General features: G+C 43.6%; 1 protein-coding gene across 2 annotated transcripts in view; it reads right to left on the reverse strand.

Annotated features, from left to right (window-relative positions):
- ANKH (ANKH inorganic pyrophosphate transport regulator) overlaps window positions 1-23376 on the reverse strand; it is a 119822-nt gene extending 96446 nt beyond the window's left edge. For both annotated transcript variants that reach the window (XM_066625681.1, XM_066625680.1), the window contains exon 1: window positions 22777-23376. In XM_066625681.1, the coding sequence (XP_066481778.1) occupies window positions 22777-22872 (96 nt within the window). In that variant the 5' untranslated portion in view covers window positions 22873-23376. The remainder of the gene's footprint in view (window positions 1-22776) is intronic.
- Between the last annotated feature and the right edge of the window lie 424 nt (window positions 23377-23800).

A 23800-nucleotide genomic window follows, 5' to 3' on the forward strand; every position in this document is an offset into this window, starting at 1 on the left:
GTGTGGTTGGTCTGTGGAACTCCTTACCACAGGATGTGATGATGGCATCTGGTCTGGACGCCTTTAAAAGGGGATTGGACAAGTTTCTGGAGGAAAAATCCATTACAGGTAACAAGCCATGCTGTGTATGTCCAACCTCCTGATTTTAGAAATGGGCCATGTCAGAATGCCAGATGCAAGGGAGGGCACCAGGATGCAGTTCTCTTGTTATCTGGTGTGCTCCCTGGGGCATTTGTTGGGCCGCTGTGAGATACAGGAAGCTGGACTAGATGGGCCTATGGCCTGATCCAGAGGGGCTGTTCTTATGTTCTTAGAAAACAAAGCTTATCATTTGATGGCAAGTGCTCCAATGCTGGCACAAATGCATCACCCCAATTTTCCTTAGCTATGCCACCTAGGCCATGGCTGGACAAAGGAAAATGGGCCTACCTCTGGAGTTGTTCTCCAGTTTCTAGTCGAATATTCCTTTCAAGTTTACCCTAGCTTATTCAGATATAGCAAATAAGTTTGGTAGACATGCAGCTAAAATTTTGTGTTTTATGGGATGATTATATTGTAGCTGAAGGAGGAATGCAGGAAATACTGTGGCCCAGGGCTTTTTTTGTAATGGAATACACCTTTTTTCCGTTCCGGCGCCTTTTCCCCCCCTCCTCCTGGCCCCCACCTTTTCCCCCCTCCCTGAAGCACTGCTGGCTAGGGAGGGATTCGAACTGGTACCTTTTTTTCCCCTCCTCCTGGCCCCCACCTTTTTTTCTTTCCCTGCACTGCCCAGCACTGCTGGCTAGGGAGGGACTCGAACCTCCAACCTTGTGCTCCACAGCCAGCACTCTCTCCATTGGGCTATAGGAAAGCCTAGAGTTAAAGTGTTCAGAACTAATATATAAGGTCTTGAGCCCAGCTGGTGGCTATCAATGCCCCAAGTATTAGTCCCAAACACTTTGAGCCTAAGACTTCCTATAGCTCAATTGTTAAAGTCTGTGGAGCTAGAGGTTGGGGGTTCAAATCCCCATAAGGAATAATTTTTTTTCTTCTTTTTTTAGGTAGGGAGGTAAATAAATAAGTAAATAAAAGATTACACTTGTTAATCTTAAACTTGTTCTTGTAAGTGAGTTCCTGCACCTTTTTTTTTTAAACAAAAAAAGCACTGCCCCTGCCTCACTGCACTACAGCTCTCAGCCTGAGCCCAGCCCGCCTTTCCTCTCCCCACGCTCTGCTTCCCGCGCAGCTTCCAAGCGGTGAAGGGCACGGGGACATGTGCTGAGGAGGAGGACGACGAGGGACAGCCAGCCAGCCAGCCAGGGAGACAGGCTGCAGCACCCAGGTTCTGGCTTGGCAGAGGAAGGGGGAAGGAAGCTGGCTGGTGCAGCCCCTGCACCTGAGACAGCCTAGGCATGTCTACTCAGAAGTAAGTCTCATTGTGCTCAATGGGGCTTGCTCCTGGGAAAGGGTGCATAGCCTTGCAGCCCGAGAGCCCAAGCCTATGCATGTCTGCTTCAAAGTAAGTCCCCTTGTGTTCAGTGGGGCTTACTCCCAGGAAAATGTGGATGGGATTGCAGCCCAACCCCATGCAGGTCTACTCAGAAGCAAGTAATTCATTCATTTTTATAGTTATTAATATAAGGCTTGGCTGATCTAAATTAATTAAACAAAAATTATTACTAATAATTTAGTAGCTTTGTAATGTCATCAACAGGAGATTTAGGTTTTTAACTATAAATGGGGAAGCTTAAGTGTCCTTGCTGCATTATAATAACACTTAGGAAATATGTATTCCTCTGTGCAGTAGATCAGATCACTGTTTATTAATTTTTGGTTTTTTTAGACTATATTTAATAATCACTATTATGGGACATAGTACACAGGGGAAAGGGGGGAACCACAAAAGATGGGTTAATGAATTGATTAAGTTATGAAGTTATGAATCAAAAATCATGTGGTCACACACCCTCTATTGGTTCAAGATGAGTTGTAAAATAGATTATATTCCGGTATTATATAATTTATCTATTTTACAACTCATCTTTTGTGTTTATTCTTCTGCTCCCCCCTTGTGTGTTTATATTGTGCATTCATTGTTATCTGATCACATATTTCTCTTTTTTTTTTTTTGCACCAATCATGTTTCAATGTCTTGAGCCAATAGAAGGTGTGTGACCACATGATTTTTGATCCATAACTTGTTTATTAATCAATTAATTAACCCATCTTTTGTGCCCCCTCTCCCCTGTGTGCTAATTGATTTGGGTTCAAACAAATCTGTAGAGTGATGTAATGTAATCATTTTAATGTAATCATTTTTTATATTTTGCCTTCATCAATTGTTTTAACCAATATTTATTAAATGTTTTAAAAGTTTTAATTAAATTTTTTGGTTGTTACATATTTGCAAATACATGCAACAAGCCTTGATATAATCCTTGGTGTGCGCTCCCAAGGTGGTCCGTCTCTTTTTGTTCTTCTCTCTTGAAGATCTCCCCTCATTTTCTAGTTCTTAAGTAGTTGGGGAATGGGGATTTAAAGAGAGAGAAATGAGATGAATACATTTATAAATGTATTTCATTTATGAATACATTTATAAATGAAATAAATAAAAGATTTATTTTATTTTAAATACATAAAATATTTTATATATTTATGTTATATTTATATATATATATATATATATATATATATATATATATATATATATATATTAAATAAAATATTTTATTTTAAATAAATTTAAAAATAAATAAATAAAAGATTAACAAGTCGTGAGTTCCTGCACCTTTTTTTTTTTTTTTTTTTACAAAAAAAGCACTGCTGTGGCCTAATCATGACTGACGCTAACAAGCAATTTCAGTAAATTCAATTAACCTCACTGTAGTGTATCAGATCATATCCCTGTAAATAAGGGTGTAGAGGTTTGTATGAAGCACAGCAGATCTTGTGAAAGGTTTTATGTCTGTAAAATAGCTTTATGTGAATGAGACTATAAATGGAGAAAGCATCTCTAATAAAGAGAGAGCAACCTAGCTCCATAGAAGTCAACAACTTAAAAGTCAAAAGCATCATCCTCACTTCGATGTAATTAGGTGAATGAAATCAACTAACGATGCTGATGTTACAATGCCATGATAAGCATGCTCTCTACAAGAGTCTGACTGGGATAAAACGATGAGAAGGGAGAAATATTCTCCTGTCAAAATGGTCTGGATTAAAAAAATGTTTAAACATTAAAAAAAAATTAAAAAAAAATTAAAAAAATGCAAGCACTGTTGCCTGGTTTGCAGAAGAAAATTGTTAGCAAGAATGCTAACCTGTGGTATGAGGCAATCTTCATACCCTCAAATTGAAGTGTCACATTTATCAATTTTCTCTAGAAATTAGTATGCTATAGATCAGGGATGCTCAAACCCCGGCCCGGTGGCCACTTTTGGCAATAAGGGGCTCCCAATCCAGCCCACGGGGAGTCCCCAGTCTCCAATGAGCCTCTGGTTAGAGACTTGTTAGAGCCCATGCTGGCCCGATGCAACTACTCTCAGCATGAGGACGACTGTTTGACCTCTCACTCAAGCTGTGGGACGAGGGCTCCCTCCACTACTTGCTGTTTCACATCTGTGGTGCAGCAGTGGCAGCAAAGGAAAGGCTGGCCTTGCTTTATGCAAGACCTTTTATAGGCCTAGAGCTACTGCAACATCTTCATTCATTCATATAAGTTCCATCTCTAATAAATTCATTTATGTAAATTTATACAAATTTTATATGTAAATTAATTTTTCCCCCAGCCCCCGATACAGTGTCAGAGAGATGATGTGGCCCTCCTGGCAAAATGTTTGGACACCTCTGCTATAGATCATGGGTGAACCCAGACTTTTGTCTGACCTGGAAATCCCTAACTGTACATCTTGCTTTCCTGTCCAGCCTTCTGGGTATGCTGGAAAGTTTGTAAAGGTTTCAGAAACTGTTCTTGAACTCCATTTCTAGAAAGAGTCTAGCAAATATCGATATACATATATTATATACAACGTTTCTAGCAGTCCCAAGAGTACAGGAACCTGATTATTATTTTTTTAAAAATATTTCTTTCAAGTTCTCTCTATTGGGGGAGGGTCTAGTGGGATGTGATAGACTGTTTTAAAAAGTGGGTCCTGGTACTAAAAAGTGTGAAAAGCACTGTTTTAGAAGCAGGCTGGATGGAGCTGTCCAGCTTGGCCCACATACCTCACACAAGATTCTGACACTGAGTGGGACACGACAGACTATCCTGACAGGGGAGGGGACAGGACAGACTATCATTAATCAGAACTTAAACAGAACTTCCTTGACCCCCATCATCTTGTCTACTGAAGATTCTTGTACGTTGCAAAGGGTTCTGAAGCATATTTGAGCCCAAATAGTGGGTTTATGCAGAGTGCAAGTCAAGACCTACAGGGCCTCATTGTTGCCTTGTATACACACAGAGTATACCCTTGAATAATATCCCATCATATCCTTGGGATTGGTAGGGGTGGACAAACTGTCTTCCCAGCTAGCTTATCAATCTTTATTAATTTTGTCAGTGATTCCCTATGGTTTCTGGCACAAAACAACCATCAATAAGCATTTTGCCATTTTTTCTGAACCAAGGTAAAGTCACTGTAGAAAAAACCTAAGGAGGTTTCCTGTGATATCTCATATCTTAATCCGTACATGGAGATTTCTTCATGTACATACACATGCAAAGAAGCTTTAGCCAATCGGAGCTTCCCAGTGCATATATTTCCACAGTAAGAAATCTATTTCATATACTGCATTGAGGGGGACTCCCAAATTGGGACTCCCAAATTTTTGTATACAGCAGTGCCTTCCATGTGTGAAATCTGCAATAAATATGTGAAATAGTGCTACCACCTGTTTTAAAAAATGAGTGTTTTGGGCCAGTTAACATAGACCCAGCTACTCGTAGTTTGCACATCTAGCAGGGCACCAGAATGTACCTGCGCTCATGAATCCTCCCCACCACACAGATAACTTTTAGCATGACCTACACAGCCTGCGTGCACAGATGCCTATATGAGTAGACCCACCTCATGAAGTCTAGCCATGCTTTCCTTCTGGGTAGACCAGTCACAACTGGGATCTACTACATAGGATTTACATATATACCCTGAGTTCAAAATGCAAATTCTACACAAGGTAAGGGGGGGCACAGAAAAATGTCGCCTACTGCCAGGATTGTACTTGAACTGTACCCTCGACTCCTTCCTTCACCCTGTCCCTGCCTTAACTGCCCTGGCAGCTGTGGCAGGGTTCGTTGAGAGACAGAGAGCGTTGCCACCTCTTACAGCAGTGCTCCCAAAATCACCACCAACAGAGCGCTCCACACTTCATCGGCAGCCATTTTACAACAGTGGCAGCCTGTTCCACTATCATAAATCCCTCCCCCAACTGCTCAAACCAGAATAGGATTGGGCTGTTAGGTTCACACAAAGGGCTTGCAAAGCTCAATAGTGCTTCTCCATTCAAGGCCATTTGTCATATTGCAAGAGGCAGAAGGGTGACTAATTGAGAAGATCAAGTCTAGAATAACCTGCTGGCTCTTAAAAGTAGAATTTAGAATGGACCACTCTGCTATGACACTATATTATGAAATACAGTATAAATGTTCTGGATCCTAGAAAGGAAAGCTTCTGGTTGCTTTCAATAACTTGATCTGATTATATAAGGAGGGATTACAGGAAAAACTGTATCAAGATGAGAGAGAGAGCAAGTTACCGCTTTTGATGAAGATGACTGCACACTACTTAAAATGAGAACTGACCCAATTCACTATCACCACTGAAACACTCAGACCCAATTATTATGGCCATGGCATTATGATTGGATCACCACATGACAGCATCTCCCCTGAAACACATAAAGCAAATCCACTCAGATGCACACAGATAATATGGTCCTTACAATCCACTCTCCTACTGATTTTAAGACATCACTAAAGAAGTTGAAATAGTTTTGTTTGAAGCAGAAGTCTTCATAATAAGTAACCAAAGTTCAAATAATTTCTTTCATAAGTCACTATCTAAAAACAGAAACAGTATTACAATACCTTTATTATCTTACAAATGGTTTACAGATAAGCATTGCAGAAATGTGGCATTTGCAGTATCTGGATATGATATTAGCTACATATGAGAGTGTTTCTTCCTCTAAATGTTTCTTTTTGGCCATTTTTCCCCTTCTGGAACTAAATTAAATTTTCCAAGCACTGAAAGTATGGGGATAGTGATTAATTATTGGCATAAAGGTCTGTAATATGGGAGTTACCAACTAAGGTTCCTATACAGATAAATTATGATTTTGTTCCTAAGACCTCCTGCTGTCTACAGAGAATTTGTTTATAGAATAAACATCTTTGTGGGTCTGTACAAGCTTTCTTAGATGATCTTTTTAAAGAGTCTTTTACAATGCTGGAATGGAGCCTAAACAGTAGATCATTCTCTGCCTCTCACAAGCCTCTTTAAAGACAACAAGACTGCAAATGTATTGAAGTCGTCATGCTTTAGTGGTTGGAAAGAAAGGGTCTGAAATAAAATTAGAGGCTGCTAAATCAAAGTTTAGAAAGGCCATCTAAGTGACTGTCATCGTCATCAGTTCATTTAAGGCCATACTTTTCAGAGTGGGGGAATGTCTGGAATAAATTCACACAATAGGTTATGCAAGAGAAATCACAATGACTGTAGGCTATTTGTACACATTAAGCACTTTAAAAAGTACTATTATGATCACCTGTTGAAATAATGCATATCAGGAAGCTATTTTGCAAATGCTTCCTGAGTGTCATATTTAGAAGCAAAGTCTAATGAGCAGCTGCTAAAGATATACAGTGACCTTTCAACCTAGAACAGCACTGAAAGATTACTTGCCTCATTTGGCAAATTCCACTGTGGTAACAGACTTACAAAGGGCTATTCCACATGACCGCTTCAACACACACACACACGCACACACACGCACCCATTTCTCTTTTGTTGTTCACAGTTCTACATATTCCCCCTCAAGGCCAAGCTTCCATCAGATACCACCTTCACTGCTGTTGGGACAGCTGAGGGGAATATGAACACACAAGTAGTATCTACTTTTTTCCACCTCACTTTCTATGCTAAAAGAATACATTAAGCTTAGCAATTAATGCAACAGAACGTTATGAAAATTCATAATATTAAACTAAGATGGGAGGAAGAGTTAGTCAGCATAAAAGCAGCAGCGGAGTGAGACTGGCATCTAAACCGACCAGTGGACCAATTTGTTATTCATAATGTAAAGCAGTGGTTCTCAAATTTTTAGCACCGGGACCCACTTTTTAGAATGATAATCTGTCAGGACCCACCGGAAGTGATGTCATGACTAGAAGTGACGTCATCAAGCAGGAAAACTTAACAATTCTAGGCTGCAATCCTACCCACACTTAGCCAGGAGTGAGTCCTGACATCATTGTTAAAAGCATATATATAGTAGCCTGTCAAAGTACAGATCTGTAACATTTCCCCAAATGCAGTCACATACCATGGTAGCATCAAGTCTAATCTATTAAAAATAAAATATTAAAATGAATGGGGACCCACCTGAAACGGCTTGCGACCCATCTAGTGGGTCCTGACCCATAGTTTGAGAAACGCTGATGTAAAGAACTCCATCACTGCCACCTACCTCACTGCAGCATCACATGACTCTATTATCTTTCGATCAAGCTCTTTTTAAAAAAAACCTGTTGGAGGTGGTTTGCTCTGCACTATATGCCAGTGAAGTAGGATTCACCCAGTAATTCTGAAGTGGCAAAAAGCAGCAAAACCACACATTCACAGAGAGGATGGTGTCATCATGTCCCATCCCGTCCCCCACCAAATTCTCTGGAGACTGTGTGCTCCACCATTCCCTATACAAGAAGTCACAAGATTAAGACAGCATTTGGGGGTGGGGAGAAACAGAAGCATGGCAATCTCGGTATTGCAAGACTACGCCTCTCTTCTAACATGCCTTGGGGAATTTTATAATCTTGCCAGTATAACATGGACCAGTGCAGCTTGTAAACCACCATGCAAGATGCATTCCACCAGACACAAAGCAGGGCCTACTAGATTCTCAACAAACACAAGTCCTAGGCAGCCCACTAAAAGACAAGGTTTGCAGAGTGTCTGGGCCAGCACACATGCTATGTTCAGATAGGCCTGCACAGCTAGTGACCCACTTGATATATAAAGGGGCTTCCAAGAGGATTGCACAAAGGAATGCAGTTATGGGTTGGCTGATATTCTGGGGCCTTACAGAACTAATATTTTAATTTGGCTAGTTCAATTGCCTGTCCTTCCACTTGGCACCCTATAAATACTTAACATATCAATCTCATTTCCTTTTCATCAGCGTGATGAAAGCTGAAACTGTAACATGTCATGGGTGAGATTTTTCCCCAATTAATTAAGAAATTAAAAAGCTCCAACATTTAGCTTTGAAATGGATCTTGCTCATCATTCTACTTTCATTTCTGCTAAATGTTTATTTTTAATTGGCAGACATTGAGTCAGTCATAACTAACAGAGGGGGTCAGCCTCAATACCCTTGTTCAGTCTCTGAGCAAAAGGCTAAAGATCAAAGGCTCTAAAGTTGTGGAAACGAACTGTTATGCAAAAAAAAAATGATGTTAGAGATTAAAGTCATGGAGATAAGAAGCTAAATGCATTGAAACTTCAGATGCAGGAAGAGGCTCCACCAGCTGCAGCTAAAAAGGTAATACCTGCTTTCTCCCTAGTTTATCTCCTTATCAATATGATGTTGGCAGCAAGTAAGATTCTGAAGCTGGTAAATCAAAGCGAATGAAATGGTGGCAGCAGGAACCCTGGCACAGATATCGAAAAATCTATCTTACAAATATTTGTGATCCATTGCTGGAACTACATGCTTCCTAGTCGATTTCCTAGACCTTTTTGGATTTGTCTGACTTTTATCATCTGGCAAAGTGCGACACAAGGGGTGATCTGCAGTGGATACAACAGCAGTGAGGAGAGAGCTCCCCCTCCAAGCCTACAGTTTTATCTCCTAGTTCAGTAATTCTCAAACTTTGAATTGCCATGACCTGCCTGGTCTTCTATGCTGGGTCCCAACGCTCCCTGCCGTGCTTACTGGGAGCCACTTCCAGGTTGTGTCAGACACGTGACCCCCTCCATTGGCCTCCACATGCCCCAAAATACCTTGCAGAAGCAAACTGGAAGTTGCAGCGCTGAACCGGAAGTCACATTCGGTCACTTCCCCAAGCCACTAAGGCCTGTGGAGGCAATGGGCCCAGTATAACCTGGAGGCAGCCTCCAGTGGCTCCTAGTAAGGTTCTGCAGTGCAGCAGGGAACATGGGGGTCATGACCCAGTGCAGTTCATGTCACAACCCACCATAAACCCAGTTTGGGAAACACTGATCCAAAAAATTTTTTTTTAAACTTACCACCATTACAAATATGAATTGAGGCATTTTATTCTTAGCTCTCCTTATACAAAATAAAACTAATATACTGACATCTTCTGAAGTCATACTGAAAATGATGATGATTTCAACCATCTGACAAAGGGAGCATAGGGACATATTGGGCAAACCACTGGGGGCCTATATTCACAAAAAGGTTAAGAACCCCTGGCATAAGGGATTCATTGTTGGACCTAAGGTATAAAAAGAAGGAATGTGTCCAGCATCATGTCTTAGCACCTGAATCAGACCCCCATTTAAAGCTGGTTGGACTAATGACAATCATCTACTGCCAGACTAAAAGACATGCTAAATCAAAGATCTTCACATTCAAAAGTTAAATAATACATGGGCAAGATGTACAATCATGAGTTAGTGCAACAGTTCCCAAATTTACTGTGGTTACGGCATCTACAGTGCCTTGTTGTGGCAGCATGGTGCACAACAATCGTGCGAGATCTCAGCCTGGACAAGATGGAAGCGCTCAAGAGAGGCCACCAGGCAAGCATCCTAAAAAGATGACACCAGGACATCCTGCAGCACCCCTCTGAGTTTGCTGTGGCGCAGTTTGGGAACCACTGGGTTAGTATGTTGTTTAAACTTTTCTGTGTTTTGGAACACATAGCACAAACACACATACAAGAAAAGTCCTGCTGGGTCAGATTAAGGTTCCATCTAGTCCAGTCAGAGGCTTCTGACAGATCAGGGAGGTGACAAGGAGGGACAGGGTTGTAATCATGGGGGACTACATATTATCCTCATATTGACTGGGTCAATTTGTGTTCTGGTCACGATAAGGAAACCGGATTTCTTGACGTGCTAAATGACTGTGGCTTAGATCAGCTAGTCACGGAGCCCACCAGAGGACAGGTGACTCTGGATTTAATTTTGTGCGGTACGCAGGACCTGGTTAGAGATGTAAACGTTACTGAGCCATTGGGGAACAGTGATCATGCTGCGATCCGTTTTGACGTGCACGTTGGGGGAAGAATACCAGGCAAATCTCTAACAAAAACCCTTGACTTCCAACGGGCGGACTTCCCTCAAATGAGGAGGCTGGTTAGAAGGAGGTTGAAAGGGAGGGTAAAAAGAGTCCAATCTCTCCAGAGTGCATGGAGGCTGCTTAAAACAACAGTAATAGAGGCCCAGCAGAGTTGTATACTGCAAAGAAAGAAGGGTTCCACTAAATCCAGGAGGGTGCCTGCATGGCTAACCAGCCAAGTTAGAGAGGCTGTGAAGGGCAAGGAAGCTTCCTTCCGTAAATGGAAGTCTTGCCCTAATGAGGAGAATAAAAAGGAACATAAACTGTGGCAAAAGAAATGTAAGAAGGTGATACTGGAGGCCAAGCGAGACTATGAGGAACGCACGGCCAGCAACATTAAGGGGAATAATAAAAGCTTCTTCAAATATGTTAGAAGCAGGAAACCCGCCAGAGAAGCGGTTGGCCCTCTGGATGGTGAGGGAGGGAAAGGGGAGATAAAAGGAGACTTAGAGATGGCAGAGAAATTAAATGAGTTCTTTGCATCTGTCTTCACGGCAGAAGACCTCGGGCAGATACCGCTGCCCGAACGGCCCCTCCTGACCGAGGAGTTAAGTCAGATAGAGGTTAAAAGAGAAGATGTTTCAGACCTCATTGATAAATTAAAGATCAATAAGTCACCGGGCCCTGATGGCATCCACCCAAGGGTTATTAAGGAATTGAAGAATGAAGTTGCAGATCTCTTGACTAAGGTATGCAACTTGTCCCTTAAAACGGCCACGGTGCCAGAAGATTGGAGGATAGCAAATGTCACGCCTATTTTTAAAAAGGGAAAGAGGGGGGACCCGGGAAACTATAGGCCGGTCAGCCTAACATCCATACCGGGTAAGATGGTGGAATGCCTCATCAAAGATAGGATCTCAAAACACATAGACGAACAGGCCTTGCTGAGGGAGAGTCAGCATGGCTTCTGTAAGGGTAAGTCTTGCCTCACAAACCTTATAGAATTCTTTGAAAAGGTCAACAGGCATGTGGATGCGGGAGAACCCGTGGACATTATATATCTGGACTTTCAGAAGGCGTTTGACACAGTCCCTCACCAAAGGCTACTGAAAAAACTCCACAATCAGGGAATTAGAGGACAGGTCCTCTCGTGGACTGAGAACTGGTTGGAGGCCAGGAAGCAGAGAGTGGGTGTCAATGGGCAATTTTCACAATGGAGAGAGGTGAAAAGCGGTGTGCCCCAAGGATCTGTCCTGGGACCGGTGCTTTTCAACCTCTTCATAAATGACCTGGAGACAGGGTTGAGCAGTGAAGTGGCTAAGTTTGCAGACGACACCAAACTTTTCCGAGAGGTAAAGACCAGAAGTGATTGTGAGGAGCTCCAGAAGGATCTCTCCAGACTGGCAGAATGGGCAGCAAAATGGCAAATGCGCTTCAATGTCAGTAAGTGTAAAGTCATGCACATTGGGGCAAAAAATCAAAACTTTAGATATAGGCTGATGGGTTCTGAGCTGTCTGTGACAGATCAGGAGAGAGATCTTGGGGTGGTGGTGGACAGGTCAATGAAAGTGTTGACCCAATGTGCGGCGGCAGTGAAGAAGGCCAATTCTATGCTTGGGATCATTAGGAAGGGTATTGAGAACAAAACGGCTAGTATTATAATGCCGTTGTACAAATCGATGGTAAGGCCACACCTGGAGTATTGTGTCCAGTTCTGGTCGCCGCATCTCAAAAAAGACAAAGTGGAAATGGAAAAGGTGCAAAAGAGAGTGACTAAGATGATTACGGGGCTGGGGCACCTTCCTTATGAGGAAAGGCTACGGCGTTTGGGCCTCTTCAGCCTAGAAAAGAGACGCTTGAGGGGGGACATGATTGAGATATACAAAATTATGCAGGGAATGGACAGAGTGGATAGGGAGATGCCCTTTACACTCTCACATAATACCAGAACCAGGGGACATCCACTAAAATTGAGTGTTGGGAGGGTTAGGACAGACAAAAGAAAATATTTCTTTACTCAGCGTGTGGTCGGTCTGTGGAACTCCTTGCCACAGGATGTGGTGCTGGCGTCTAGCCTAGACGCCTTTAAAAGGAGATTGGACAAGTTTCTGGAGGAAAAATCCATTATGGGGTACAAGCCATGATGTGTATGCGCAACCTCCTGATTTTAGGAATGGGTTAAGTCAGAATGCCAGATGTAGGGGAGGGCACCAGGATGAGGTCTCTTGTTATCTGGTATGCTCCCTGGGGCATTTGGTGGGCCGCTGTGAGATACAGAAAGCTGGACTAGATGGGCCTATGGCCTGATCCAGTGGGGCTGTTCTTATGTTCTTATGTTCTGGAAAGCTTATTGTCTGGGCATGAATGTAATAGCCTTCTGTTGTTAACTTTGAAGTATACTGCATTTGAAATATAAAGGTTCTATTTCATCATCATGGCTAATAGGAGTTGATAGTGCTATTGTCCATAAATTTGTTGGAGAAAAGCCATCTAACCGCTCACATGCATGCTGAACATAAACGTATCTGACATCACAGCTTTCACCCTTCAATAGCAAAACATCAATGTATCAAAGTCATAAACTAGACCAGTGCAATCACTCTGGGCAGCAACCTCACAAGATACTGAGATGCTGAAGACACACCAGCGAAAATGGTGTTTCCAGAAGAGGAAAGAAGGTGATTAACCCAGAAGAGCAAATGAAAAGATGAACCTAACAAGAACTGGGCCAGCTCTTTGTATTCACAGCAGTTTAGCTTACACGGCACAGCAAACTTTTTTTTTTCCATCCTTGGCCTATTCCCCCCTGTATTATCAGAAGATATGGCAACAGAATGTAACATTACAGTTGAGCAGGTATAAGCAAACCAAAAGGAAATATAATCTAGTGACCTAGTTGCACATTAACAAAAATGTCCCATTTCAGTGTTTCCCAGGATAAGATGACAAGAAACCCATAACTCCTCAGAGAATTGCAATGAGACACTGCAAAGTTCACTACTTTCTTCCAAGTGACAAAGAAACACCTTTTCCTAGCTTTAAGGAAGTCACGGGAAATGTTTTAGAAAGTCACAATAAAGCTCTGCAAGTTCCTTAATTACCAAACAATCATCAATACTGTTACTGGCAGTTCTGTACATTGTTTTACCAAATGGTAAAACAGTGCTTCATAGATAGAAGAGGCATAAAAACTTAAAAATGCAACACAAATTTCACTGTTATGCCTGAAAAAATTTGAGTGCAAGGAAAAAATTACCCATCCTCATAGGTTCGTGTGCCCTGGCACAACATTTGGGAATTACTAGATGAGAAAAATTTGTGAAAATAGACAAAGAACAGGTAAAAAAAGTTGTGACTTTACCAAGTCAATCCTAATGCCATGTTGTAAAATGTAACTTTATGTTCTTTCATATGCCATTAATATTCCATTCTGTACCACACATTATACAAAACGCAGATTAACATATCAAGTACTTTGTGTCTTACAAATATTGATCCACACAACTTTTTAATAAACCTGTAATGAGCCAAACATTCAGTTCTGAAGTACAGTCAGGAATGAGAAAATCCAGTGGGGCTTGACTCCAGTCGAGTCGCCGAGTCACCACCCCTCGTGACTCGACTTGAAAACAAGTCATAACTAGGGCACTTTCTGAGTGACCGAGTTATCCTTTCGGGACTCAACAGGACTCAAGTTGCCCCTCCTCTAAAAAGCCTGCTGTGGCTCCACGGAGGGAAACGGGTTTGCTGCAAGGCAGTGTGTATGCTTTGGGGTTCCTTCAACTCTCCCCCATCATCTCCACCCACCCCAAAGTCTGGCAGCAGCACAGAATGCGCTCACCCCTTCCCCTCTTGTCCCCGCCTCCTGCACCCTTCCTTTTGCTTGCAAAACCCACTTGTCCCTATGGGGGAAAAAACAGCTGCTCTTGCCCCCTTCCATGTGCGCGACTCAACTTTTGCATTTTTGCAACTCAGGTCCGAGTCACTGACTCGAGTTCCCATCCCTGAGTACAGCCATCTTGCTTTCATTCTTGTAAGGATCTTTGCCCAAAGTTTTATAAAGAGGGTTCTGCTACAAGCCATCTCTTAAACCCACCATCAGTGGCATAGCTACAAGGGGGCAGTGTGGTAAGTACTGCAGGTGCCGCAACATGCCATACAAGTAGCCCCTCCCACTTGCCACTGGAACCATCCTGGGCAGCAACAGCAATGTGTAGGCACTTACCAAACCAAACAGAGTCCACATGGAATGGCTCCAATGGTAAGGGGAGGGGCTGCTTAGTGCATTGGGGTACCTGCAGTACTTATCCTGTAGCTACACCACTGCCCATCATACAACAGAGCTGAGAGAAATTTTTTTTGGTCTGAGCCTTAGGGCCGCACTGTCACCAGTCATCAAATGGCAAATGAATGCCATCAAAAGAAAGCATTAGAGTCCACTCATTCCACTCCAGTTTCTTGGAGGTGTACATAGCTCTCTATATGCAAAGAGAAATATCAACATGGAAGGACACACTGAATGTACACATTCCTGTAACTGTGGTTGGGCCCGCAATTCCTAGCTTCCCTCAACCCTACTCTTTGCTCTTCCTGGTCACTGCACCATTTCTCAGATCCTCTCCCAAAAACCCCCTTGGTTCTATCACCTTCTTCAATTCCTATTCCTGCCTCTTTATTTCTTTTTTAGATTACTTAAATTAACAGGAAAACTGACTAAGCAACTTTTCCTACCCAAAACTTCTAGCTGCTTACCATTACTCCAAAACAGTTGATATTTTTTGAGAAGAGCTCATTTTTAATGTTCAGTTATGAGCCAAACACAAATATTTTAGCTGCAATTGGAAGAACTCCAGAATGTCTTTTGAGCGCTATTCCAGATTGGCACAACTGAAATGGAACAGAGCCAATCTGAGATTTAAAAAAAAATTCTTTTCAGGTTTCTCTCCACACTAAAAGGTTTACAGGCCTCAAATAAGGCTTTTTTTCTTATAAACATTTTCAGTGTTTTGTTTGGCATTCATACTGTGATGTGTCAGCTGCATGGCATTAATGAACCTCACACATACATGATCAATTTTATATCAAGATAAAAGACATTTGCAGTCTAGTCATAGCCATATTTATGCAAAAGTCCCATTAGTTTAACAGGACTTGCTTCCAACTGTACATTCTTTGGATAGTAGTCTTAAACAGAAACATACAAGTTAATGACTTTAATTTTTAAGATTAAGCTAAATGCTTCATATGCTAAATATTTTGCATTTAAGATAGTAATTCATCCTTGGGGCATGCAAAAGCTTTCTGTAGTGAACACTGGCTGCTGAGGTCAGTCAGGTAGGACCACTGGTCAAGGGTTCAGAAGACCCACCTGGCCATGCAAACCCTTGAACCTTCAGTACTGGAGGCAGTACCCAATGATCCATTGGGACAAGGGGAACCAAAGGGGGACTCAGGGCAGGGCTCTTCCTGAATGCCACCATAGTGTGGTGTAGTTGGATGGAGCCAGCCAAATCCAGGGAACAAGAGGGGTCTGTAAACTAATGGCTACTGTGCTTTCCCCTCCTCCATCACCACAGCTCCTCCAACACTGCTGGCCAAAAGCAGACATCAGAACAAACCATACTTTGTTGCAACAAGAATCCAGCAACATAAATCTCAGCCCTTCATGCGTCCCCTCCTCTATACATGAAGGAATGAGACTGAAAGCTTCTGCTCAACATTTTTTACTTGCGTCTAAAATGTAAGAGATTGTAGAATTTTTGAACCACAGTTCACAAAACAGGGTATCCAATCACAGTTTGACCCTCAGTTGTAAATTTGGTTGATGAACTAACTATGGATTAAATTGATTCCTCATATCAAGGCACAACAGGACGTTTTCAGTCTTCTCCTCTTAGGCATCAAGGAGCAGAAGCACACAAGCAAAGGGGCTTCAATATGCATTCTCATCACAACAAAACCACAGTTTACTTTGTTGTCTGAGTGCAATCACCTTCATCAGTAATACTTAAAACCAAGGTTAGTGAGCAACAAGAGCAGAGGACAAAGCCAATATACCTTTTAGCCTCTGGGTCTCTTTCTTCCATTGACTTTTGCAGTTTTGAATACTGTACTATCTCTAATCACTTTCCCTTCTTAGAAGCCAACTGGGTCATTTATTCAGAGCAAGCAGATATTACAAAAGAAACTGATTAATCAGAGCTCAGGTTTCTGAACATGTAACAAATGCTGGACCCATATACACAACAGTGTTCTTTTTTCTATATTATCTCACATCCTTGATCCATGACAGTACAACTTTTTGAAAGTTTAGAAGCCAGTCCACTACATAGTAAAAGGTACCTACTAAAGTAGTGAGAAGGTTGGTAAAATGAACATGGACACATTTTTGATGCATAAATGAGAAAAGTCACATGGGATTTTGTTCCTTTTCCACAGATGCATTGGCATAGAACTTACCATAGGACCTCATGGAAGTGGCCAGCTCTTTTTGTTTGCATCCTACTATACTATAGCGACCATTTATTTTCCTTACTGAAATGATGAAAAATATGTGGACATGTATAGACTTCCAGAGGAACTCCCAAGTATGTAACTCCATGTGTAACCTTAGTAAGACTGCCACCAACAGAAGCAGTGATTGTCTATCCTTGCAGATGTAAACAGCAAAGAATATATAACTCTATGAGATAAACTGCATTACCTCCAGCAGTGTACTCTTCCCAATGCATTACTGCTGGTCTACAGCTTTATAACCAATACTAAAAATGGTTTCAACACTTGATCCCATAAGATTTAAAAGCATTGGATGCATTGATCTACAGCACTGGTATACTTCTTGGATGCTATTCCCACCAAAACCACAAAAAAAAAATTGTTTATGCAATTGAACATATAGCTAATTTAATGTTATATGGAAATTATCACTAGTTCAGAGAGAGCATGCATGTGCATGTGCATTTATTAAACGATTAGATAAATGCACTGTGGATAAATCTGTCAATGACTGTTAGCCCAAGTGCAGCTCCAGTGCAATTCTAGCAGTATAACTCTAAATATCTGATACCCAGGACAAGCCACAAAACGCTATAAGCACGAGCTTTTAAGAAGCATCTTGCCAACACAGCTGGGACCAACATGCTTCATTAAATGGGCCTTGGTCTGCAAGACAGACCTTGGTCAGCAAGTTTCGATTCATAGGAGGTATCTAAAAACTGGGAAGGGCGGAGTTGGTGACCATACCTTGAAGCAGTGACACCTACCAGTACTTCTTGCCTCCACAAGACACTTGTGTTTTCAAATCAGCAAATAAAAGTGGATATAGTTCCCTAGTCAGATTCCTCTGTAAATTTACCAGAAATTGCTTACAGGTTTGTTTTTTTTAAACTGACATTTTCAAACTTGAATAGACATCTACTTTTTGTTGGCGGCAAATAATAAACTAAATTAAGTATAGAGATATTTTTACTGGAACAACATCTGTTGTAGTAGGAGCATGAGAGTTGCACAGACCTCTTCATTAAGCAGAATGGAAAAGAAAATAAGAGAGAAGTAGATACAGGTGCAAAATATTTCCCCTATTCCCCCAAAATACAAATAGCAGAATTCTATATGCGACAACTGTGCTCTAGGGAGCAACACACTGAAAAGAAGCCTTGGATTGTGGGGTCATTACAATAGTCCCTAGTTAACTTAATATGAATAAACGTTTGAAGTGAAATATTTTTTAATTAGGTCATTACCTACCTAAAGGGACTTGGGGAAGAAAAATGAACTACAGTAACCAGTTTAGCCCGTATGTGTTGTATTAGACCAGGGATGCCCAAACCCCAGCCCTGGGGCCACTTGTGGCCCTCGAGGACTCCAGTGCGGCCCTCAGGGAGCCGCCGGTCTCCAATGAGCCTCTGGCTCTCCGTAGACTTGCTGGAGCCCACACTGGTCTGACGCAACTGTTCTCAACATGAGGGCAACTGTTTGACCTCTCACATGAGCTGTGGGATGAGAGCTCCCTCCACTGCTTGCTGTTTCACATCTGTGATGCAGTAGCGGCAGCAAAGGAACAGCCAGCTTTGCTTTGTGCCTTTTATAGGCCTTGAGCTATTGCAAGGCCTTCATTCATTCATATAAGTTCATCTTTAGTATATTCATTTATGTAAACTTATTCAAATTTTAAATGTAAATCAATTCTTTTTTCCCCCCCCCGACACAGTGTCAGAGAGATTATGTGGCCCGCCTGTCAAAAACTTTGAACACCCCTGTATTAGACAATAAGCCATTTTATTTTACTCTATTCCAGGAAAATTCCAGAGTTATTCAATTCAACAAAAAAATGAGAACTACAGGCATTACATTTAACAGTCCTGCATGCAAGACTATTGGAAGTCTTGTATGCACAAATTCACAAAAAAATCTGCACTACTTAAGCACCGCTGTTGTTCTTTTCCCTCTCACCCATTCATGATCTCTTCTACAGAGGGCACCACTGGTACTACAGCATGCTCCTCCTCTAAGAGCATTAATGATCAATTAATGTAAATTAGTTCCAATACCACCCTGCCCCACCCTTATAATATTTTTTCACAACTGGATGGATTTTTCCTCCAACTTTCCATTAATTTTATAGGGAGTGAGGATGATAAGCCATTTGTGATTCAGATCATAACACAGGAGCAGCAGGGCATCTGGATTAATTGACATGGAGAACAAGGGTGTGTTCTTGAGTACTGTACAGGACTGCCCCATTTCCAGTACAAAGAGTCATCATCATGCCTCAAACATATATGCATCCTAAGGGCTTCTTTCACTTATATTTTCCATTCAGCATTTTCATTCACTAACCAGCAATTTGACAGGACCTACTCAAAAGCTACATAAACCAGTTTGATCACCTTTGCAATACAGCGGTGGGATTCAGATGCAACACAAAAGTGTGGTTTGTTTAGCTTGCTAAGCTATAGTTTCCACATAATGTCTGACCACAAGACTGCCCAAGAACCATGGTTTGTTTGGGTCCACAAAGGAAGATGCGAAACCAGAGTTTGTGCCATCTGTGAGATGCTGTTATATGGGAATTCACAGATCACTAACAAGACCACTGCTCCACTTCAAGAGCACTACTGCACCATGGAAACAGGAGTCTCTCTCAAGAGGTTGCTTCACCATAGGGATGAAAGTGAACCTACAAAGCCAAGCCCGGAACTGATGGTAAATAAAAGCAGACAGCTCTAAGCCACAGTTCTTCTTGTGTATCTCTGGAAACTCAAACCATGGTGTGGGCTCTTAATGATGCTTAGCACAAACCATAGTTGTGCTAATGTCTGAACCAGGCTAACTGCTTGCAAATCACCTGTGCAGGATTTGCTGCAGCCCAAAGAGTACTTATACTGCCCAGATGTTGCCATGTCCAATTTAGAGGGAGGCACATAGCACAAAGGTATGAAATGTTAAATAATGTAAGTGTTAGGGAACCAAGGCAAACATAAAGCTCAGATTTAACACAGAAATGAAGGGCATTTTACACATTACACAGCAACAAACTGGAGTTTGCCTTAGAGCATACACTCATTAAGGCACTGCAGACTTCCTGCTTTCTGACACATGTGTTCTCAAACATCCAGTTATCACATCCATACTTTAAATATACACACCCACCCCTTAGGGTACATTTTTTTAGGTACACCTAAAAATCATAGTATGTGAAGAGTCTCTGGAAGATTTTATCCTATGTTCATCTCATAGAGATGCAAGACAGTCAACAACGACTCTCCCATTCCACCCCCACTATCAAGATTATTTCATTGGCATAGTTAAGAGTACTTCTGCTGGTACTCAGTACAGGTGCCAAGCAAGCAGACACAGCCACTGTGTACACAATTTGTCACTGCAGAGCAGTGCGGGTGACCAAAACATATTCATACATCTACTACACCTACTGAATTGTACCTTGCAGCTAAAAAAAAAAATAGGCACAGCTAATGTGAGAGATTAAAAACAAACTGTGTTGGCATCCTTCCGGCTCAGAAAACTATGGTATCACGCTCTGAATAGTGGTTCTGGAACAGAGTGTCCTCTCCAGTGCACAAAGCCTGGGTGAAGTAGATATGGAGGATAGACTGGTACCCATGCAGCAAATCCCCCCTCTCCATGTCGCTGAAATGGTCCAATGGAAAGGCAGAAGTCAATACGGCTGGCTCCAGCGGCGTCGCAGTAGTTGCCAGAACATGACTGTGTTCAGCCATGAACTGCCTCAGGGACTATGGCTCCGGATTTTGCCTCGAGGTTGACTCCTGAAGCCTTTTCCATAACTGGATGTAACCACAAGGCAGTGGAGGTTTGGGATCAGAGTTTTCCTTCTCTCAGATGAGCTGCCTTCCCAGGCTATTGAGTCCCATCTACCCAGTGGCTGTTTAGTCACCTCTTACAACAAGTACAGCCAAACTGAGGGCCTATTCTTATCTTCAGCCCCCAGGGGTTCCGCGGCACAGTTTTGCCCGATTTCCTTGTTCATCCAATAAAGATGGCTTAAACCGATCAGCGCTGGACTTTTTGTGATAGTTGTGTTAGTTACTACAACAACCATTTACCATTTCCTTGTTCAAGCTATAGGGTTTCTAAACATGAAGGAGAAATTTATTGTTCACAGTGAAAGTAGCTGAAGTAACTGCAACAAGGGACTGCAACTGCAACTGTCAATTGGACAGAATTCCTTAAATGCAAAAGAACATTTTGATTATGACTGCTGTTCTCCAGTCTCTTAATTCAATTGATTAAAGTATTTAAGAAATAAATGTCTTTTTCCCCTCATCAATACCACAGTGTGATTCATTTATTTACTCAGGTTAGGATTCAAGCAAAGTTCTTCATATGAAAATATGTGGGTTTTTCCCCATAACACAGGCCAACACACATTTTGCTTCCTTAATGCCTCCATAAGGCAGTGGAGGTTTGGGATCAGAGTTTTCCTTCTCTCAGATGAGCTGCCTTCGCAAACAACACACTTTAAAGTCTACTCTGTAGAAGGCAGAGTCTATACATGTTCTAACAGGCAAGACCTCCTTCTTAGAAAAAGTATTCAGCAGCCTGATTATACAGCTTTCTTCCCCACCCTCAAAGGCACCCTTTCCCAATGCCATTATCCAGCATCCTCAGTCATCCAAGGGCAGTGGTGTGCATGTGTTTCTTATATCATTTGAGCAGCAAGGAACAGATTCCTTCCTAGCACCTGCTTTTCTATGGAGGAGACAATAATAATATTAATGAGGAGGAGGAGGAGGAGGAGTGAGGAAAAGAACCAAGGAGATGGGAGGCATGCAGTACTACTGTCCCCGCCACAAGTAGAGTGACAACTGCATCCCTGGGGAGAATCAGCAAGATTCCCCTGCATCCCAGGGAGAGAAAGAGCAAGAGAAGCTGCAACCCCAGACACACTTGCTTCAGAGTAAGCCTTCACTGGGTTCTGCAAGGCTTACTTCTGAGTAAACTCACATAAGGCTGAATGCATTTCTCCCCTCCAAAAAAAACAAAACTATATATACAGAGAGAGAGAGAGAGAGTGGGTTGAATGCATTTCTCTCCTCCACAAAACTATACACACACAGAGTGTGTGTGTGTGTGTGTGTGTGTGTGTGTGTGTGTGTGTATAGATTACATTAGCTTAGATTGATAGATATTTTTTCAACACTCATTTTTTTACAACTCCCCTTAATTCCTTAGGCCTGGAAGCACAGCCATGACAACACAGCCAGCCCCCAGCCAAACCAGTACACGTGTTCTGTGGCATACACACATACAAATATATGTCCCCATTAGTTAATGAAACGCCCAGTTACATAATTCCCCAGCCCACTGTAAGCAGCTTTCTTCCTGGCCTTCAGTGTCAGGGCTGAGGGGCGAGCAGGCAAGAGGGGCGGATGGATGGAGGAGCAAGAACACAACCGAAAGAGGGCAGCCCCCTCCCCAACGCCTCAGGACAACCAACGGCTGCTTGGCAGGCGGGGGGCAGTCCAGCCCCCCACAAAAGAGGCCTGCTGGGGGTTGTTTCTGGACTCCCAAAGCGAGCTGCTGTGGTGGAAAAGGCCGGCCGGCCGGCTGCTCCGCTGTGCAAACACCCCGGCGGGCGCTTTGTTGTGGCCTCTCCCCATCAGTGCCGCCCGGCGAGAGGAGTGCGCCGTGCGCTCTGCCATCACTCCGCACCGAGGACAGCTTAAAAATAGCCCCGCCGTCGCCACCTTGCAGGCTATTTGCAGCGCTCGCACCCTCCCCAGCGAGCCGCGCAGGAGTGGAAGCCCAGCCCAGCCCAGCCCGCCAGCCCCGGCCCGCTCCTCTTACCTGCTCCCCGAAGTCGATGGCGATGTTGGTGATGCCCAAAGGGACCAAGAAGCGGATGAGGGGCCAGTAGTTAGTGAGCGCCGGAAATTTCACCATAGTCCCAGCTGTGCGGCGACCCCAAGCGCATCTGCCGCAGAGGGGAGGCTGCCAGGTGGGGGGAGGAGGGAGAAGGAGAGGCGGCAGCAGCCCGGCAGGCTCCCTTTAAAAGCTGCGGACCTTCCGGCTGGGCTGGGAGAGGCGCTGCATCAAGAGCCCCCGGCGGCGGCTGCTGCTCGTCTTTGCGCGCGGCTGGCGTCTGGTGCGCCGTGCGGCTGCCTTTAGCAAGGCACCCCCAGGATCAAGTCCGTCCCTGTCGCCGCCGCTGCTCCTGCCCTCCTCCCACACAGTCGTGAGCTGCTGCTGGGGGTGGAAAAAAAAGGAGGAGGGACGCCGGCAGCAGCCACAGCATCGCCACCGCCAGCAATGTCTGTGGGCGCTTTTTCCATCCTCCGAGCGCAGGGGCCCCAAGCTCTGCGGGCTGGAGGGTGCTGGGGGGTGGCGAGCCAGGCACCTCCAGCCTGCAGATCAGGCTGGCTGGCTGGCTGGCTGCCTCTTCCCTCCCCTCCCTCCGCCTCTCCTTCCCCGGGCTGTGGGGGCAGAGGGCGAGGGAAGCTGCAGCCTGCTGCTGGCAGAGCAGAGGAGGCCGCTCGGCCCTGCTGGAGGAGCACGTGGGCTGCTTGACACAGGCTCTTTTCTCCCGTCTTCTTCCCGGCAGGAGGGCAGAGGGAGACGCAGGCTCGGGCGCTGCTGCTGCTGCTCCTCCTCACGCCGGAGCCTGGGCAGAGCAGCAGCCGCCTCCAGCTGCCAGGCTGCCGATTGCCGTCACCGTACAGGCCGAACCAGGCTGCAGCAGCGCGGGAGGAGAACGCCCGAACAAGCCCCACTAGGAGCCCAGGCCTACTCGGAAGCAAGTCCCGTTCTAGTCAATGGGGCTTACTCCCAGGAAAGTGTGGATAGGATTATAGCCCAAGACGATGCATGTCTA

Source organism: Tiliqua scincoides, chromosome 4 (assembly GCF_035046505.1).
Source record: "Tiliqua scincoides isolate rTilSci1 chromosome 4, rTilSci1.hap2, whole genome shotgun sequence".
NCBI classification, from domain to species: domain Eukaryota; kingdom Metazoa; phylum Chordata; class Lepidosauria; order Squamata; family Scincidae; genus Tiliqua; species Tiliqua scincoides.